Here is a 20,001-nt window from a genome sequence, read left to right as displayed (position 1 = left end):
CCCCAACCCCAAAAATTTTTCGGCACCCCCACCTTCATTTTTTTTCCCCTTTTTTTAAAAAAAAAAAAAAAAAAAAAAAAAAAAAAAATATATATATATATATATACACTCTCGTCCAACAAGCTGTAACTCTAAACACAAAGTAAAATCACATTATTGTCAGTAGTTCCTAATTGACTTTGTGCACTGTGGTGCGACCGTGTATGCAAGCTTTGTGTACCGTGACTGGAGCCACAGGGAGGGTCTGACTGGAAGAGGAGACACATGCTGAGTTTCTGCAGAAAACCACAGCAAGCTGCGTTCAGATTTGGGTTCCTGCAACAATTGACAGATGGGAGAAACGTTGACAAAACTCAGAATATAACCATGAGTGCAGAAGATCACAGCAGAAAACAGCAGAAACATCGTCTCCTCTTAGGGAAGCTAAGGAATACATGTGCACCCGGTGAAAGGCTGGTTTATGGAAGACTGAACTGTGAGACACAGGACAGGATGTGCTTTCACACAGTCATGTTCAACATGAAAGACACACCGAGTGCAGTTCACTTTCATTACAGCTCAGAGCAGGGGGGGGTCTGAAGCCTTCTTCAACCACAACCGCCGTTGCACACAGCAGCACAAACGTGCAGCCTTGGACACGTGCAAATAGCAGTCAATTTGCTTACTTATTAGACAGATAATGTTGAAACTGCAGGTGTAACACGTTTCTGAAAAAGCCATTTCAGAATTCGTAGTCGTGTTTCAGAGTTGTTTTTATTTTTTATTGCAATTGTGTCACCGAGTTCTGACTGAAGACACAGAACATGAACACCTCCACGTCTAAACGGCGTCGTTTTGTTGATTGCTGTTTATGAGCGTCCCCCCGTCTCTGTGTAGTCTGTGGGTGTACCTGTTTCCTGAACAGAGGAGGGCTTTATGCTCCACCGCCAGCCGATAGAAACCAGAAGACACTGGAGGGGTGAGAAGGTGAGGAGGAGAGCAATTATCCGTCAATGAGACAACAGTAATTATTCCAGGGACTCCAGGATGTCTTCTAGGACGATCCACAGCTTGTATCTTTAACTTTTAACTTCCTGTGAGACAGAATGTCTTCTACTCTGTTGTGTTTCACTTGCAAGCAAGAAAACAAGCTCGTCCACTAACGCTTGTTTTTAAAGTGGGATTTGAATAGTTCCTTACACCAATAAACTATCGTGAGAGCTGTTGCGTTTTAGTCAATTGTAACTTGTTCAGCTTTTTATGAAGTACTTCATCATAAATACCTTACAGGAATGTTTCAGTTTTATTTTCTTCACAAAATTATAACAGGCCGGTTTAAATAGTTTCACCATCAAGCTGAAAATCCTTCGGACGAGGTTGTTTGCTTCCTGCAAGTGAAATACTGCGGCCAGCGTACGGCATGCCGGAAATAAGAAAATGTCAATGGAAGAAGCAATAATGAACCAAATTTGACATGTAATGAAATGTAATTTGAGACCTTGTGTGAGAAATTTGGGCTTATTTAAGATTTCCTGATACCTAAGATTGGGATGATTAAATTTGATGCTTTTGAAAGCCCTGAAGGCTCTGGGTAAAACTGCTCTGGGTCTCATAATTGAAGTGCGTCTTTATATTTCATCCTCTAGATGTGTGAAATTGATAGAGACATACCCAACAGACTCGCAATATCAAAATGAAAAAACCCTTCAGAAAGACGGTGAAATTAAAAAGGACGTTTATATGACTCCAAACCAAACTGAATGAAACTTGTAAAGAAAAGCATCTAAAAACACGATGAAGGTGGAACATGGAGAGAGACATCTGTTGAAATAGTAATGCGCAGAATAAATCCAACTAGGTTTATAGTACAAATATAGCATTCATACTTTACATGTGAAGCTCTATTTTGAAGTTGAAGGCATTTTGAAGGATCAGAGTGAAACGTGGCCACAACAGTCCACTAAAAAGGCTGCAGGGTGGTGAAAACGTGCTCTGCTAAGGGTTTTTTTCTTCTTCCGTTTTATGGAAATGTTCTACATCAATCCTGCAGAACACAGTTTGGTTCTTCTCTGCGTTGTTTTAGTCACAGCTGCCTTTCTGGTGAGATGCCGACTTCTCTTTAACAACTGAGGCTGATTGTATTCATGGACTCTGACCTGAACCTCCAGAGCCACATTAAGACAGTCACAAAGTCGGCCTTCTATCACCTGAAGAACATCTCCAGGATTAGAGGACTGATGTCTCAGTGAGATCTAGAGAAACTCATCCAGGCGTTTATCTTTAGCCGCATTGATTACTGCAACAGCGTCTTCACAGGTCTGACTAATAAATCAATCAAACAGCTGCAGCTGATCCAGAAGCTGCTGCTGCTGTTCTCACTAAAACCAGGAAGATAGAGCACATAACACCAGTTTTAAAGTCCCTACACTGGCTCCCTGTAGCTCAGAGGATAGACTTTAAAATACTGTTGTTAGTTTATAAATCACTGAACGGTTTAGCATCACAATGCATTAAAGATCTGTTATTGCTGTACCAACCGTCTAGACCCCTCAGATCTTCTGGTTCTGGTTCTGCTCTGCATCCCCAGAACCAGAACCAAACGAGGAGAAGCAGCATTCAGTTTCTATGCACCACGGATATGGACCAAACTTCCAGAAAACTGTAAAACAGCTGAAACACTGGGTGCCTTTAAATCTCAACTTAAAACCCACCTGTTTAGAGTTGCTTATGGCTAAATTAGGGTTAGAGTGTGGGTTTTGATTTCTTCGATGTTTTTTAATGTTTTTATCTTTACTTTTTATCTATTTATTAATTTCTCTTTCTCACTGTCTACGTTTTAATGATGTAAAACCCCCCAGAAAATGTCCCAGTTAAACGACGTTTAACTAAAGTCCTACGGGGTTTATAGTCCCAGTTGACGGCGTTTCAACTAACACGATAACAGAAATGTAAGTCAATTTTAAAATTGCTAAAGTCTGAGAGGTTGGAGTCCTTGTCAAACGGTGTTTTTGACTAAATTCCCAGAGGGTTCGAGTCCCAGTTAAACGATGTTTAACTGAAGTCCTAAAAGGGGCGCAGGTTTTAATGTTTTTCATCTTTTTTTTTTAAATCTTTTTTCTCACTGTTTATTCAATGTCACATGCTGTTTTTATTTTAATTATGTAAAGCACTTTGAAATGCCTTGCTGCTGAAATGTGCTATACAAATAAAATTTGATTGATTGACGGCTTAGTTTGAATTTCTTTTTAGTTTTTGATGAAAGCAGGTCAGCAGCAAGTACTAAGGTTTCTGCTGCCATTTACACAGGCACAAAAATACAAGTTAATATTAGAAGTTAATATTAGATTGTATAACAATTAAGGTTAAACTTAAACATGTTGTGTCTGCTGATTTAAACTTATGTTTAAAGCTCTGAAACATGAAAATCAGAGTTTAATTTTAAAAATATGTCACTGTCAGACAGTAAGGGGTCACCACAACACATAGAAAATTATATTAATTCAATACTTTGATATGAACACTGAAACGCCACTTTATTAATTATTCAGTTGTTTATCAAAAATAGCAAAGCAGCCAATCACATCGCAGCAATTCAATTCGTTCAGCCATCCAGACACGGTGACGACGACTTGATGGAGTTCACATGATGCACTGTGTGATAAAATGCAAAACATTTTAAAGTGGGTCCGTAACCATGACAATACGTTACAATTGCCTCCACAGTGAGCTGATCTCCATCCAATGCAGAACCTTATTGAAGAACGAACGGGATATTTGTGCCCAAAAAGGTCTGTGACGGTTTGTGGCGTTTCTAACCCCTCGTTGAAATTATTTAGCAAAGAATTACAGCAGGTCTGGAACCTAAAGGGTTAACATGGTAATAGCAAAGTGAACCTAATAAAGTGGCCGGTGTTTGTGAATTTAATTGAAATGCTTTTTTATCAGAGAGGAGCTTTCAGTTGGAAGAAGCAAAACTTTCAAGATGAATAAATGTACAAACTAAAAGAAACCGAGATTTACCAAGTCATCATATATGATGTTCAGAACTCAGAAATTAAAGTAAATCTGGTTATAAATAGTAACACATAGGTAAATTCTGTTTTGCACTTGACTCTAAGACGTTGGGTTAGAATTTACATCTGACAGCCTTAAAAAAGTACAAGTATTCACCTATTTTATGTTATGTATTTTTATTTAATTATTTTTGCAGAAATTAGTTTTCACCTTCAAACTAAAGGGGTTTTTGTTGTAATTTCTTTTATCAAAAAGGCCAAACTGAGTTGATCATGATTTGTTTGTAAAAGCAATAAAAAGGATAAAACATCCAAGGCGGTGAATATTTTTAAATTAGCACTATATAAATCATATTACATATCAAAGGTCAGCATCGCTTTAACGTCCTTCACATTACAGAGTGGATTTTTACTAACTTTTCATAAAGTTAAAACTACCTCACAGCTACATCTGAAAATCCACTACATCTTACACTCACTACACAGAGATATAAAGCTCACCCAGTTTTTTTGTAAACTGTGGCATTAAAGACGGAAGGAGGACAAACTGCGAACAAAGGATGGAGTAGAGCGACTCCAGGATCTGGGCGCTAGGCGGACCGTCACATGTTCTCTGTGGGTGAAACACAAAAAAGGTTCGAGGGACAGAATAGTTACAACACAAACATCGATAAACATTCGCCATGTTGTTCCATGTTTGATTAATAAGACTGAGATCTAGGAATGAACCAATTAGGCTGCTGCTGGTCAGCATGGATTTGCCATGACCTTTAACATTTTTACCTGCTGTTTCCATTTCTGATTCATTTTTATAAGAACTATAAAATATAAATGGAAGACAGAGCAACACATTCCTTTGATCGGGTTTTCATTTTCAAACCAACAATAAGGAACTATTTGTAATCATCTTCCTAACCTTTATATTCTTTTTATTCAACTAAAAACAAAAAGGGCAGCATTTAGACAGAAAGTAATGAGAGTATGCCTGTCATAATAACAGATTAATAAATTGTCCAAGAAGTTATTGCGATAAACAATTCTTATTTTGAGACCATTTTAAGGTAATATAAAGGTAAAGGCATTACAATGCAAGTTCACCGTCTCAAAAATCAGCAAACTTTAAATTCTAATGAATGTTTAACGCAGGAACTGGAAAACATTTTGAATATCAAAATAAACAGAACAAAACAGAAACGACTAATAAAATGAATTACGGAGTCTCCGTAAACAAAAGAGTCCTTCAGCAAACAAAAAAAAAAGAAGGTTTTAGTTTAAATATAAGCAGAATATACTTTATTGTCTCTTAGAGGAAACTGATGCACCAGAGTGAAGACTTATGTCATCCAGTTTTTGGTAGGAAGAGAAAAACAATAAATCGTGCAAATGGAAATCATTGAGCTCGCTTTAATTCATCATGCAATTAGGTGATTTATTGTTTATTGTGACAGGCCTAGATGAGAGTTTTTAAGTGATGATGCATGGATGAACTGGGGAAAACCAGCTGATTATCAAATCCAAACACAGGAAACATCTCCTGCAGACAAACTGCTGCATCTGAAATGAGGTTGTTGTGTTACAATTTCTGTACCCATTTCCAAATCTATAATATTGTGTACATTTCTTTTTTGTTTTTGTACAAATTGTCACATAGTTTGGGTGTGAGATGAATGGTTCCATCATTCAGATATCAGCTCTGTAATCGTGTTTCGGGCCTTACGAGCACAGCTGGTATCCACACGGAGTCGCAGCAGCGCAGCAGACACCGACAGACGGACTCCAGCGAATCCTGAGCGCCGCTGTGTTTATAAGGGGCCGTGAACGGGTTCTTCATCAGAGCCGGCTCTGACGCACACTCCTCCACGAGCCTTCAATGTAAACAGGACTTTTGTTCAAACGCAGACACAAAGCAGAGAATGAGACTCAAATGATGCGCAGAAAAATACCAGAGTATTATGTTTTTCTTTCCAATTTTACTTAAAAAAAAAGAGAAAAGAAAAGTGACCTTTACGCAAAGAACTGTTTGATCGAGTTCAATATAAAATCTAATAACACGTTTCACTCGTTATTTCTAAATTAGGAACATTCATTAGAGAGTTTTATTTGAACAAACTACTGCCTGTTTGTTGAATCACCGGCGGAGGTCTGCGCTAATTATTCTATCGAGTTCATTGAGCAGTTTGTTACCTGCAGGCTGCCTGGAAACAGATCAGAGCCTGGAGCAGAAATCCTTTGGACCGAAACGTCTGGCTGCTGGAATCTGAACTTCGTTTGTTTCCCTGTAACATAAAACAGAGCTGGGTGAAGACAAAAACAACAGAGACACTGCAAAACTCAAAAAGAAAGAGCTTTAAACAATATTAATAATAGTTATTGTGTCTAACCGTATTGCTTATAAGCAAGGAGTGTTGATATTCTGTGTTATTTACTTCCGTATTAGTGAAAAAGAAAAAACTTTTTTAACAGAGTTCTGACTGAAAATCAGTTCATCAGGTGTGAGTTTTTCATTTCCTAACCTGAAACAATCGTTCTTCAGGGTTACAGAAAATGTTGATGCTTCAGAGGTCAAAGGGCAAACTGGTTCAAGGTTGAGAGAAATGCAGCAGTAGCTTAAATATCCACTAATTACAACCAGAGAACGAGGAGGAGTACAGTTTAATGAACAAGCTTTGGGGCATGTAAATGCCTAGTAGTTGGTAAAAATTATATTTTTATACGCTTTTTCCTTTTTCTGGTAAGTTAAAAAGATTCATAAACCTTGTAGAGGCAAACACAGACGACTGGCCAACCAAAAACACCTGTTGTTGCATTTTTAAATGTGAATATAATGGATGCAGTTTTATTTGATCAAGTATCTTTTTTAAAAGAAAAAAAAAAACATGGCTTGGCAATCTGGCACGTTTCTTTTTTGTTTTATTTTTAATCTGTTTTGGTAATTAGTTGTAGTTGGCTAATCGCTGTTGTTGAGTCAGTTACTACTATCGTTATTTTTGCTTTAACATTGTTTTGTGTTGCAACGCTTTGCATTTATGTTGATAGAAGAACAGGGATAAAAATACACCAAGTAAGGAATTATTTAGCAGACTTTTAAAAGACTTATTGATTAAATTATTTTACACAATCATATATTCTTTCACATCTGTTGCCATTAGCACGCTCGCAGAGAGACTCAGAACACACAGAGTTACCGAATTAATCATTACAGCACCTACAGCGACCTTGACTGCTTGAGGAACATAATGATGTAGAGATTTATGAGCAGAACAGACAGGGACCTTAGTTTGAACTGGCTTGTAAGTTTACTTCCCTCTGAATCAAGTTATTTCGTCTTGTCAATGTCAAAGAGTCAATAATGAGTCGGATAATAACAAAACAGATCAACAGTTTGTGCAGTTATCATGCAAAGATTGGCTTTTCTTTTTTAATTTTACATCTGCAGGTAAAACAAAGTGTGACTTGCCATGCTGCGTCGAAGAGAAGGGGAAGTCAGAATCAGCTCAGGGAACCTGCTGCTGATGGCCTCCACCAGCTCCTCCAGCTGTTGGTACTGGACTGGTCTGGACTGATGGTTGAGTCTAAAGAAGACAGAGACGTTCCTTCGATTAAGGAAGCACCTTCTGATACACTGAGAAGATGGACTGCAAAGATAAAGCCAGATATAAACTAATGAAGAGCCTTTTCACCGCGCATTAGCTATGATTTATGTGGGCTGCAATGTGGACACAAGTCCTTGGCAGATTATAGAAAACTGACAACGTTACAATTTACTCTCCGTTTCCTGTTTTGCTGTAAAACTCGAGTTGATTTGATCTTAAGCTCACAAACTGACATGTTTTTGTCTGAAATGTTTTTTGTTACACCAGATGTAAAAGGATACACAAAATATGGTTCCAAGCAGAATATTTTCCTGAGGTCTTGGCGGATCAAAAAAGATTTCACCTTGGCAAAAGTGAGAAAGAATTACAAAAAAAGAATTACATTTTATTTTTAATGTAGTTTTGGATGTGCAGTAAAACGATTCCAGTCAGATAAAATCTCAAAATGTGAAGTTTCTGAAGGCTGATTCTTTAGTGAAATAATGTTTGCATGTGTCATAAGTCAAATTAAAAAATAAATAAAAACATACATAGGTCTTAGCAGAACATGCATATTCATACCCTGCAAATGCAACTTAATCAGGTGCAGCATATTTTACTTCATCTCCCTCTGAACTTGTCAAAAAGAGACAAATTACAGCGCTCTCCACCATTACTGGGCGAGATACAAGGAAAAGCCTTAAAATAAATTATTACTGAGAGTCTGCGTCCCCAAGATGCCACTTTTTGTTGCAGGTCTCTAAAGGTGAGCTTTGGAGATATTTAATTTTCTTACCACGCTACTTATTTTGAGTGCAGGCAAAATAAACTTTGGTCCTTCCTGCTTCCGCCTTGTTTGTCCCAGTTTCTATTGTTGTGCCTCAGCTCTGACTGTGGGGAGACGCTAATTTGCAGCACTTTTATCAGCTGGCTTTGAAGACTTTTTAAGGACACCGATTTAATGTCAGGATTTTCATTATTCCTGCATATCTTTACCATAAGCAAGTTAGAACTAACTAAAAATACAACACAGGCTCTAAAAAAAAGCAAGACAGAAAAGAAAGAAAAAGAATAAACATAACATATTTCAAGGGTAGAGGTAGCGATATGAACCTCCTTGACAAAATGCGTCTCATTTCTACACGTCTGCATGTTGGGTGTTTGTACCTAAACAAAGCGGTTGCAGCTTTGACGGCCTGCGCGGCAACCAGCAGGCAGGAGGAGGAGACGCCGGCTTTCACCGCCTCTGACACCGCCACGAACCCTGAAGCGCTGGGGAACAGATGTACGCCTGGTGGCTGTCTGTTCACACACGGACACATGACAAGCCCGTCGGTACATCTTGTGGTGCTCAATACGTTCAGGATATCAGCATAATAAAAGAGTACATTTTGGTTGGGGTGTTTGTTTTGTTTTGGACATAATCTTTCATTACGGTGTATTTAAAGAAAAGGGAGGTCGTATTTGTCCAGGGTTTCTGCAGGTATTACCAACTCAAATTTAAGGCTTTTTAAGACCTTTTAAGACCATTATAAACAACATTTAATATATATTACATGACTAAAGAATACTGCATATCTTATAATGTAGTTGTGCTAAGCTTTTTTGCACAGAATGGACATGAGATAGTGGAAAAGACGAAAATAAATTTGCACTTCTCCATGATAAACGCAAAAAATGCCAGCTACGCAGCTAGCTAGGGGTTATTAGGGTTTATTAGCAGCTAGTTAGCGGTAGCCTCAACCGCCTTGAGTTACAGAACACAATTAATATATCTACACATGACTTAAACATTTCCTTTACAGAAAAAATATGTGAGAAAAAATAAACTACACAGAATATATGAGATTAAAAAGTCCTGCTGCGTCAAAATTTAAGACCTGTGATGAACATATTTAAGGCCAACTTACTGTTTTTAAATGAATTTAAGACATTTCAATGCCTTCATTTTAGATATGTGAACTTTAGACTCTATGAGACATTTTAAGGGGGCAGCATTATGTAAAATACTTTTTGAGCTAATCGGAGTTGCAGTTTTTCAATATGATTACTTCCTAAGTCTGGACTTTCAGAAAGAGCAGGAGCTTTTAAGGAGACAGAAGCCCAATTTCAATTTATGATGTCAGATTTCTCTCAAGTCACATTTGAAATATATATAGCCTTTTTCTAATAACTGAAAGTAACGTAATGGACTACTCTATAAAACGGCACCATGTGCCTGGAAAACACATGACACTGTCTCTTTAGGGATCCACGGACATGCCGTTAGTCTCCTTCCTGGAGTGTTGCTCAAAGGTTTGCTGTGTGGACATCAGCAGGGTTCTTCTACGTCACTGCGCACTGTGTTTTCTTTCCTCCAGGCTAAGCAGCCTGGAGGAACACATAATAAATAAATGGCATTGACCTCTTAGCATTACAAATATCACCAAAGTTTGTCTACCCGTAACATCTGTGGACTGTTGCCACAATAAGTGTCACATAGAACATCCTAAATAACACAGGCATGCTCGATGTCATGTGTACAAACATGGCACAAAATTTCCCATCGAGCTGTTAAACTCTCAAAATCCTAAACAAACAAAACTCCAAACTCTGCTAAAAACCACACACACACCCTCATCCACCCACATACACACTTGTTTTGGCTTGCTCAGCAGTTCAGCGCTTAAACGTAGCTCTTAAAGGACAAATTTCACTCTTGGATTATTAAATCTTTTATCTCCTCTATCATTACCATGTGACCAGTGGCATTCCATTAAAATTATGTCAACCTTGCAAAAATAGGACAGTGTTTTATTAGCCAGCGATATATTTTCATCATGTGGACACCAGACAGTTCATTTAAATCCAATTAAACTCAACAGCGCCGTACTTAACATGTTTTACAAGAAGTCACTTCACTGTGCCTGCTGGTGCAGCTGGAGTTGCGGCTTACGGCCACTTTTTGGGCAAGTAATCCAAGAGTAATTCGCATACTGTCAAAAGTGAAAAACATAATTAAGTCTGTAATAAATCACTCAAAACATAACACTATGCAAAGATATAAGAACACCGTAAAGTAATTAAATGTAAATAAAAGGGTATTTTTATTAACCAGGCCAATTAACATAAAGGACAAGACAGTTTTTATGCAAATGTTAACAAAAGGTGGAAATTAGAACTTGCCCATTGGCAAAATATGGGTAAATTTCATCAACCCAGAAGCAATTTCAACAATTGCTTCAATGTGAGGACAGCAGCACTCATGAGCTGTGAGAAACTATATAATCAGTAGCAGAAGAGATGATTAGTAATATGGTTTTCCTGACAACTGGGGCATTTCGGGGGGGAATATGGCTGACCTAACTGGACGCTGCCAATCAACCCTCAGCCGAGCGATGCCAACTCTGTGGATGCAATTATCTGGATATCAGCTCAGCTCATCAAGCTCAAATTGTATGTTAAGATGCAATATGAAGCAAGAGCTGGTTTTCCTAATGAAACGGCAGCTACTGACTGCACACACGGTACAGGATAAACCTGTTTGTGTCAACAGGAAGCTTTTTCCTTCAACAAATGCAAACTGTAAGTGATGCGTAAATACAACAAAACATTTTTGGAAAGTCGGTCAGGTATTCCCTCAAGAGAATTTATTCAGCTGAAATGGTGTTTATAAATGTCATTTTCTGAGTTTAAACACAATATTTGCACATGAAGCACTGGGTGTGCTGATTATGCTTTAATACAATCAGTCATTTTAACCAAATATTGTTTTGTACTAATATTTAAAGCTATAAGTTCATTTGAATGGATAGAAATTAAATCTCACACCGAATTTGCCTTTTACTTTTTTGATTTAGTCTCCAAGTCGCTGCTTTTATTGTGAGGTGATTAAAAAGTTTCTCTTTTGTGTATTTACTACCAAAGAAATTAAATAGTTTTTATACTGTTTTTAGTATGTTTTTGACCTACCTTGAATTCGTTCAGGCAATAAAAAGACACCAAATTAAACGGATAAAATATTGTTGCGTCACAAAACATACTGATTTAACTGCAGTTAAACACATCGATAAGTTTTTTAATTGCATTTTTGGCAACCAGAATCCAAAATTCATCTCACAATTTCGTAAAGACGCACCTTTCAAGTATTTCGGTGAGGAGCAGAAAACCTTGCTTTGGTGCTTCCAGATTGCTCAGCTGCAAAGCCTCCTTAAGACTGCGCACCAGGGACTCGATGCCTGGCACCCAAACACAAACCAAACATACAATGGGAGAGAAAAACAAACAACAAACAGCAGCGTCTTGCTCAAGTGTTCTGACATCGTACATGTTATACACCGTCGGCTACAATAACTTCTTACATTAAAATATGCGACAAGGCCTTAAATAATAGCAGAAATTATGCACCCAGAAAGCGACCCTCATTTTCATTCGTTTTACACAGCGCCAATGAGCCGTGTTTCTAATTTACTGCTACATGGACGCTGCAGTAATGAGCTCATTTTCTTACTGATCTAGCAACAGAATCCAATATCAAGAAGTGTACAGGCAGATATTACACATGCAGGCATGTTTTTTCATGAATAGCCTTGACAATTTGCTTGAAAAGGGTCACACGAAGAAAAGAAACAGCATGAGTATGTCCGCTAGCCTGGTTACTGCCTTCCTACGCTCGATTCTCATCTCCCTTCAAAGCTCAGTTTGAGATTTCTCCCATTCACTCTGATTCCCTCCGGCAGAATTTCTACTGGGCCAATCAGCGAACAGGAGAAGTTGTTATAGATGACCTTGATTTTCTGCACCGTTATAAAATTCTAGTCTGTCTGTAGTTTTAGCAATGGCAGCAGAGGAAATGAACAAAGCCGTTCAGTCCAAGTTCACTGTGCTTCCAAATACTGAATTAACATCAGCAGCCAAAAAAAAAAAATAAAAATCATAACCTAATTTTGAATGTAATGAATTTTATGGCCCGCCTGCAGCTTGTGTTTGCCAATGTTTGGACTCCACTGGACTAGATCTAATATAATCATTGAATTTGCACTTTCATACAATTTAGGATTCATGAAAATGGACAAATGAACAAATGGATGGATGCTGGTCACTGCTGCTAAGAAATTCAGTGCTTGTATGAAATATGGAGGAAGGAAACAGCTGCAGGTCTTGGCAGCTCATTTCCCATCAATCCCACTTTACAGAACGTTACATCAAAATTTTCAAAACAGCAACAATAACTTGAAGTGTTGTACACAAGAGAGGGGTGCTTGTGTTAAAAAAAAAACTCTCCTGGATGAAAACACTTTATATGTCAGAATAAACAGACAAGCCTCTGAATTAAAACTAGCATTTAACATGAATTAATTCAAACTAAAAAAAAATTTGCACAGCGACTCTGTTCTGCATGAGCTTCTAATGGCCAGTGATCAATCATCAGTTATTTTTAGATATGCAAACATAGTGATTAAATACAAAACTGAAAACTGGTTTCCGATCCGTTTAAACACTCTCTCTCCCGACAGACAGACAGACGAACAATAATCAGAAGTGAAGCTAAAATATGAAAAAGCCCTGTCATCTCGTTTTAATGAGGTCATGAATCAGTGCAATGAAAAGGGATCAAATTTCAAAGCTGGCTGAGCTTCACTTCTGTGGGAGAAAGAAGTTTTCATAGCAAATATGCACACAGTTGAAACCAGAACTTTGCATATGTGGAATAAAAAGACACATCCACCTTGTTTTTTCTTACAGTTTTAAGTTAAATCAAACCAAACATCTTTTGTTTTAAGCCATTTAAAATCACCAAAATTATTTCTATTTGATCAATTCCACAATGAGAAAAGTTTGGTCCGATTCCACTTCAGATATTGAGGGGAAAAAAAGTAGATGTGTTTTTTTTTTATTCTGTGTATGTAAACTTCTGGTTTCAACCGTTCTGAGTCTGAGGTCTCACCGTATACGGAGTGGCATTGGGAGAAGAAAAGCGGCTCCTCGGTCAGCAACACCAAACAGCTGTAGATGGACCACAGCAGCATCTCACTGCTGCTGCTGGCCAGACGGTCAAAGAGGAAACCTGAGAGAGACGGAGGCACGATAAACGACATGTACAGTCACTCTGCGACTCTGGAAAACTGTTCACTTAACCGAGTTCATAAAGATGCTTTCCAGCAATGTTTGTATGTAAGGTATACAAAAAAAAAAAAAAAAAATTGCAATCTTAACCAGCCTGTACGATTCAGTAGGAGAGGGAATATTTATCAAAACTTAACTGGAAAAGTAAAAGAAAAGCAGGAAAAAATTGTGAGACAAATCAAAAAGCATACAGCTATGTAAAAAAAAAAAAAAAAAAAAGAAACATAACAAATGACATTTCTTTTGAGGAATAAATTGGAAGCCCCCTACATTTTATTTCAATCTAAAATGGCTAAAAGCTCATACAGATGCATGTGACAGGAAAAGCCTTACTCAGCGCTTTCACGGAGATCTCCTACAGGTTTAACGCTGACATTTCGTTCTGTTTGCTCTTACCAGCTGAGGTGACGGTGAACACCATGTGGAGATCAAAAGAGCTGCCTGAGGCCTTCAGAAAGGAAAACCTAGCAACCTAAGAGTCTGGTTTAAATTTTAATATAATTCCCACTGTATGGAAAACAGTTTATAAGAGAAGGACATTCAAAGCTAATGCAAACTCGCACAGGTCGAGTCATCCCAAAAGCAGCCCATCAGACTCTGAAAATATTCTTAAATGTCATCAATAGCAAGCGTTTGGTAGCTTTTTTTCATAAATAAAACAAGGTTTATCAATCTTAAATTATATTTTATTCATTTTAATAAAATAAATACAAGATCAGTGTGAACTTTTTGTAAAAAGGACTGAATATCTGAAACATCCGAACGGCTGATCTCATGTCTAGTGTGCGATACCTGGTAAATCGGCCTTGATGCAGAGAGCGCAGTACTGACTGGGAGAATGAACCAAAATGGCAGCAATGCACTTCGCACTGGTCACTTGCAGCGACTCATCACCGCTCAGCAGCAACTGAAAAGTAAAATGTTTTCATTGGGATCCGTTAGATATGAACCTGAAAGCATCACCAGAGTAAAACTTTCAAATACATCTTAGCTGATTTCCATTCCAAAAACAAGGACCATAAACTATAAACATGTGTTTTTTTACATGTACAGTTTGAGTTACTGTAGATTAAATAAATCAACATTAAACCAGATTCAGTGTTTTCAGGCCAACTGTAAAAATAAAACATGTCCAGCTAAGGAGGAAATGACCCCCTGAGTATTACATACTCTGCATATTCCATTAATTAAAAAAAATAAGTTCTTAAGTAATAAGTATTTAAAAAGATCAACTGACTGAAAACTTTATTACTTATAATTAGAGTGAAAATTACTCAGATCACCTAGAAAGTTTACATGAAAAAATGTTATATCCTTCAGCAAACGGAATAAACTCTTATTTTTACATATTTATCCTGGAGAACCGTCTGGAGAATACAGAAAGCAAACTCCATTTATATACTTTGTAAAGCTGTACAGATGCCCCAAGTCTCCTGGTAGTTTGAAAACGAATCAACAACTACGCATAGCTGCAGAAAACATTCACTTCTGATGAATCAGCTTTTCATCTTGCAACTTTTGGTGATTTTTAGATTCATAAATGCTGAAATCAAGGTTCCCAAACAGCAGCTCACAAGCTGATTTGAAGGGGGGTGGTGGTGTCATGCAGGGTTCATCCCATCAGTTTAACACAGTTTATTATCTGACCACAGCTGACGTAGGCGTGGACGAATGAAATTGCAATATATTTAGCAGGATTACTTTTGTTGTTACGGGAATATTAATTTGACACAAAACATACAAAACAACGGTGATTGAAAGATACCGGCTGACGTCATGAGCTGTGAGCGACCACTGAGAACATCCACCCAAATATAATCTGCACATTGATTTCCCAGACATGAAACACAAATATTTGTGTAGGCTAAAGCCCAAACTGAACCCCTGTTCAAAGGAGCGTTAATCCGGGATTAGAGCTTGTTGTTACAATGATGGTCAGTGTTAGAGTTCGGGTCTTGGGAGTGGAAGCAGGATGTTTGGACAGAGACCTTTTTCAACAGGAGAGGCAGTAGGCTGTGGTCAGTAGGCTGTTGCTCTTGGTCCTGGATGAGGGACGGGCTGTTGTTGGTGAGGACGTCCTCATCCGCGTCGCACATTAGCGGGCCGCCGGAGCTGCTCATCAGAACCGACACGGCTTCTTCGTACTTGACCAGCTGCCAGAGCAGGCCTGACAGACGAGGGATACAACGGACTCTGATGACATGCTTCGAAAGTATAAGAAACGATCACTCAAAACAGATCCCAATGTCCGTAAACTGTGATAATCTATTAAATCTACACATCAATTCAAGTCGAAAACAGGCCATGTTATACATTACATAAATCAAAGCATCTAAGTTGGACTGATGACGAACACATTCCTAACCCTGAAGCTAAAGCGTTAGCATTAACACTCAAAACTAGAGGGATGCTCGTATACGCTGAAGAAAAATTATTGCATTATCTGCTGTGACCAGATCCATAAATAGAGTTTTGATCTAAAGTTCAATACCTGAGTTTTCTATAAAACAAACAGGTGCATTGATTTTGATACAAGAATTGACTTCACTTTGTTTTTGTTTTTTTGTCTTATGGAAACAAAACTTGAGTGCACTTACACTAGAATATGCATTTCCATGTGGCTTGATTGTCAGATAAATAAGAGCGTTTGAAAATAATGTTAAAGCAGGTACTAAACCTACTTTTCATTAAGCTCATTTCTGTTAATTTTTTATTGTCATGTTTCCATTAGGCATAAGAGGGAAATCATGACTAAGAGAAATAAAGGCTTGAAAACATCAGTCTGTGTGTAATAAATCTATACGTTTCATTGAGTGAACCGAGTTGCTGAAATAACTTCAATGACACTCTAATTTATTGAATATAAGCATATGCCTGGTTAAATATCCATTAGCAAGTTAGACCTTGACTTGAAGCTTTTTGTTGCCACCCAGAATGTCTTTTTGTCTGGATATTTGATGGAGTTAATTAAACTGGATGATTTGCTTGCCATTAAATGGCTTTTATGCAAAGCAATTTGTAATTGGATTGAAATGGTTGAATTTATTCCAGAGGCTTGATGTTTGTCTGCTGTTAAACGTTCCTCCCCCTACCTAACATTTCTATCATAGCAACTAAACTGCTCATCTTAAGTCTTGTCCGATCTTACAGCTTTATTTCTCAGAAGGGGTTTAGCTTGTCCATATGAAGGACCCAGGTTTCAGTGGAGTTTGAAGATGTCGATTTGCTTATCATGATCTTGTGTTTTCTGTGCTCTCCTCTTTCTCTCTTCCTGGCTCCTGTTCCTGTGTTTCTAGTTCTCGAGAAGAGCCGGGCTCCTCCTGCTGTGTTTTAACTCACCTCTGTCTAATCATCTCATCAAGACCGCAGCAGGTCTCCCCTGGCGCCTGATTGTTGGCCTTTGTTGCGATAATCAAGCTGTCGTTGTGTAATGTCCTCAGATAATCCAGATTGCTTACCTAAGGTCTCGTTGGGTCCTGGAACAAACTTTTCTGGGTCTTACCTTGAGCCTCCGAAGATTAAAATCCTGATCCTTCAGCAGGTGTTAGGCCAGATTTACAATACCTACCCACAAACCATTGCACTTTGTCACTGACTAATCACTGGAAAACTCACCTGCACATACTCTCTTAGTCAATTTTCTTGGAGATCGGTGCTTGAATAGACAACAATAGTAATGTAGTGAAATCAAGTTCCCAGTAGGGTTATGTGTTGAAGGTTTTCTTTTAAATTTAAGGGTCAAAGGGCAATAACAAGGTTAAAACTTCAAAAAATAAGTACCCAAACAGACATTGAAACTCGCTTTGGAATGGAAAAAGAAGACAAACATCAGTTTCTTCAATGAAATCCCTAAAGCTACACGTTTACCCTATAAAAGTTTGCTAAATACGCTTAAAACCCTGACCCATCCCAACACACAAACCGATTTAAATGACTCTCCCAAGTCCTTTAAGCTTAGAAGGTTGTTGAGGGTGATAAAAAAAACAGAGAATTCACAATAACCTCAAGCTTGTGCATTCAACTATTGTTTCTGAATATTATTAAAACCGTTTAAGGAATAATCATCAGCATTCTACCCTAAAAGTAATGCCCAAGATGTGTGAACGTAAACTTCAGGGAACAACTATCGTGTGTTCAAGAAGTGTGAATATTTTCTCACCTGCACAGTTTTTAATGAGCTGCGCTGAGCTAGCGTTGCTAAACGTCTGCAGCAGCAGGGTGCATAATCTGTCCCTAGTGGCAATGGGCAGGTACTGCGCCCCGGCGTCTCCAGACGTCTGCATCAGCTGGAGCCAAACATGCACTACTGAAGTCTTCAGCTCTTCGTCTGGGTATGCCAAAGCAGAGCACAGGTGATCCAGCAGGGGACCTGGTGAACAGCGAAAAAATTTTGTTAAAAGTAATTGACAAAAGAGTAAAGTAAGTCAAATCTTGTGGTTGTATTTCCAAGCTTTCTCAACCTATAGAACAACCTGCCTTTGGTCAGCTAGAAAAACCAGCTTCTATACTTTGTCTGTTAGTTCTAATTTCATCACATATTTTGTTATTGCTAATTGCATTATCTATGTTACAACTTTTTTCAGATCACCTGTCCTGATGAAAGTCTACAACACCACACTACAGAGTCGTGCATTAGATTTGCATTTGTTGCGTTACAAATGTAACGAACACATTACATAACATTTTGCATTATACAACGAGCCTTCTGAAGAGTGCTTCACAGATATGAATCAGAAAACTGAGTGAAACGCTTGAACATATTATGTTTCAAAGTAGATTAGCTTGATTATATTCATGCTGTCCCACAGTTAACATGCAAGCCATCTACTTTAGTGCTCCTTCCTTTGGCTATCTGCAGAAATCTCTTAGGAGATTAGGGATAGTGCTGACAGAGCATGTGGCTGTGACTGTATGCGCTGCCTCTCTGTCAACATTTACGGCAAAAACTCAGACTGAGGATGCACCAGCCACAAAGCTGAGCTTCCAAGTTACTCTTTTCTCAACCATTTGTTGTGTGTAGGCCTTAATACTGAGTATTGGACATTATGCAAGACTCCAGTATGATGGAGGAGCTAATAATAGTATTACAAAAAGGCAATGATCAAATAAAACTTCTCAAAGATGAACTGAAAAAGCAGAGAGGATAGAGAGAGAGGGTAGAACAGGTATAAGGCCCCCCGTCTCTACCAGACTGGGAGTCTTTTTGGATCACAACTTCCAGGTATGCTGGCTGCCAGAAAAGGCAGCCTTTCAGATTCCCAGAAAGAACAAGCAAAGGCAGAGGACAGAGACATCATCCATGCAGTGCAGAGAGAGGTGGAAGACATCAACACAGACTCCGCAAGTAGCAAAACAAGAAAGAAAGAGATGACAAGAACCGAAGAGCGGAGCTGAAAGCCAGCTGCTCTGTCAAGAAGATCAAAATCCAAGTGAGCCTGGAGAGGACATGTTTGATTAAACTAAGAAATATGAGGCAGCAAAGATGAGAGCCAGGCATTAAGGCATTAAGAGGGAGAGGGAGAAGGCAGAGCGGTGAAACCTTCAGAAAGAGGACGGTATTACACTGATGTTCAAAAAGTACACTCCACAACAAATAAACACAGCTGTCGGCACAACATGAAAGGATAAACAAATGACTTTATTTTGCCTTTGTCAACAGAGGAAGCAAAGGTTCATTTTCATGCTTTGCTGCCAAGCTGAGATGCTGCGTGCTCTGAAATATCACTCCATTACCCCAGCGAGCCACTTTCAAAGGTGTCGCTTTGTTGTTATGTACAAATCACCGCAGAATATTTAATTGGACCCTTCTCTGACTCTCCACGAGGCTTTTGAACTCTCAACTTCTAGTGTAAATACCAGCAATTCCCAAGCTGGAAGGCTTGCTCTTTTAGAGTGCGCCTTAATGATCTTAGCATAGGGGAGGGGGGCTGATGACACAAGCAAAACTACAAAGTAAACTCAGATTACCCCTCTGAATAAGCTGCATCAGACAGAGCTGCTAAGCGAATATTTATAGAGCAAAGGAAAGGATTTAAGTGTATGTAGATTAGAAGTTTTGCATTGTTGCAGTGTTTTATGTCAATGTAAAAATGTTATTGTTGAGGTTATTCGGTTTTCAATCCATCTAGAAAGTAGAAAAAAAAGTATTTGGCTGATATGTTTAAGGGGAAAATGAGAGAAATTCTCATTTAGAAAGAGCTGTACTCATTTCTACTGGATATTTGATATTTGTGCTTTTGTGTTCTTCACTGATTTTACTGTCATATCTGGAGTATTTCATCCACAAGCCTGTGAAATTTGAGTCTTTGATTATCCATAACTAAGAAAAAAAA

The 20,001-nt window shown here is 38.3% G+C and overlaps 1 protein-coding gene across 2 annotated transcripts in view; it reads right to left on the bottom strand.

The window, feature by feature from the left end:
• Positions 1–20,001, bottom strand: part of mei1 (meiotic double-stranded break formation protein 1) — a 68,407-nt gene that overhangs the window by 37,811 nt on the left and 10,595 nt on the right. Inside the window, exons 6-17 of one of the 2 annotated variants that reach the window (XM_015037720.1) lie at positions 17,829–18,038; positions 15,658–15,836; positions 14,462–14,576; positions 13,491–13,610; positions 11,682–11,781; positions 8,732–8,866; positions 7,450–7,564; positions 6,177–6,268; positions 5,710–5,857; positions 4,494–4,605; positions 890–950; positions 221–315 (exon numbers count right to left, since the gene is read on the bottom strand). In XM_015037720.1, coding sequence (XP_014893206.1) covers positions 221–315; positions 890–950; positions 4,494–4,605; positions 5,710–5,857; positions 6,177–6,268; positions 7,450–7,564; positions 8,732–8,866; positions 11,682–11,781; positions 13,491–13,610; positions 14,462–14,576; positions 15,658–15,836; positions 17,829–18,038 — 1,482 coding nt within the window. The remainder of the gene's footprint in view (positions 1–220; positions 316–889; positions 951–4,493; positions 4,606–5,709; positions 5,858–6,176; positions 6,269–7,449; positions 7,565–8,731; positions 8,867–11,681; positions 11,782–13,490; positions 13,611–14,461; positions 14,577–15,657; positions 15,837–17,828; positions 18,039–20,001) is intronic. The other variant, XM_015037721.1, reaches the window with a different exon arrangement.

This window comes from Poecilia latipinna, unplaced genomic scaffold (genome assembly GCF_001443285.1).
Source record: "Poecilia latipinna isolate Pla-1442-1.1 unplaced genomic scaffold, P_latipinna-1.0 Scaffold417, whole genome shotgun sequence".
Taxonomy (NCBI): Eukaryota; Metazoa; Chordata; class Actinopteri; order Cyprinodontiformes; family Poeciliidae; genus Poecilia; species Poecilia latipinna.
This window is presented reverse-complemented; position numbering and strand designations above follow the sequence as displayed.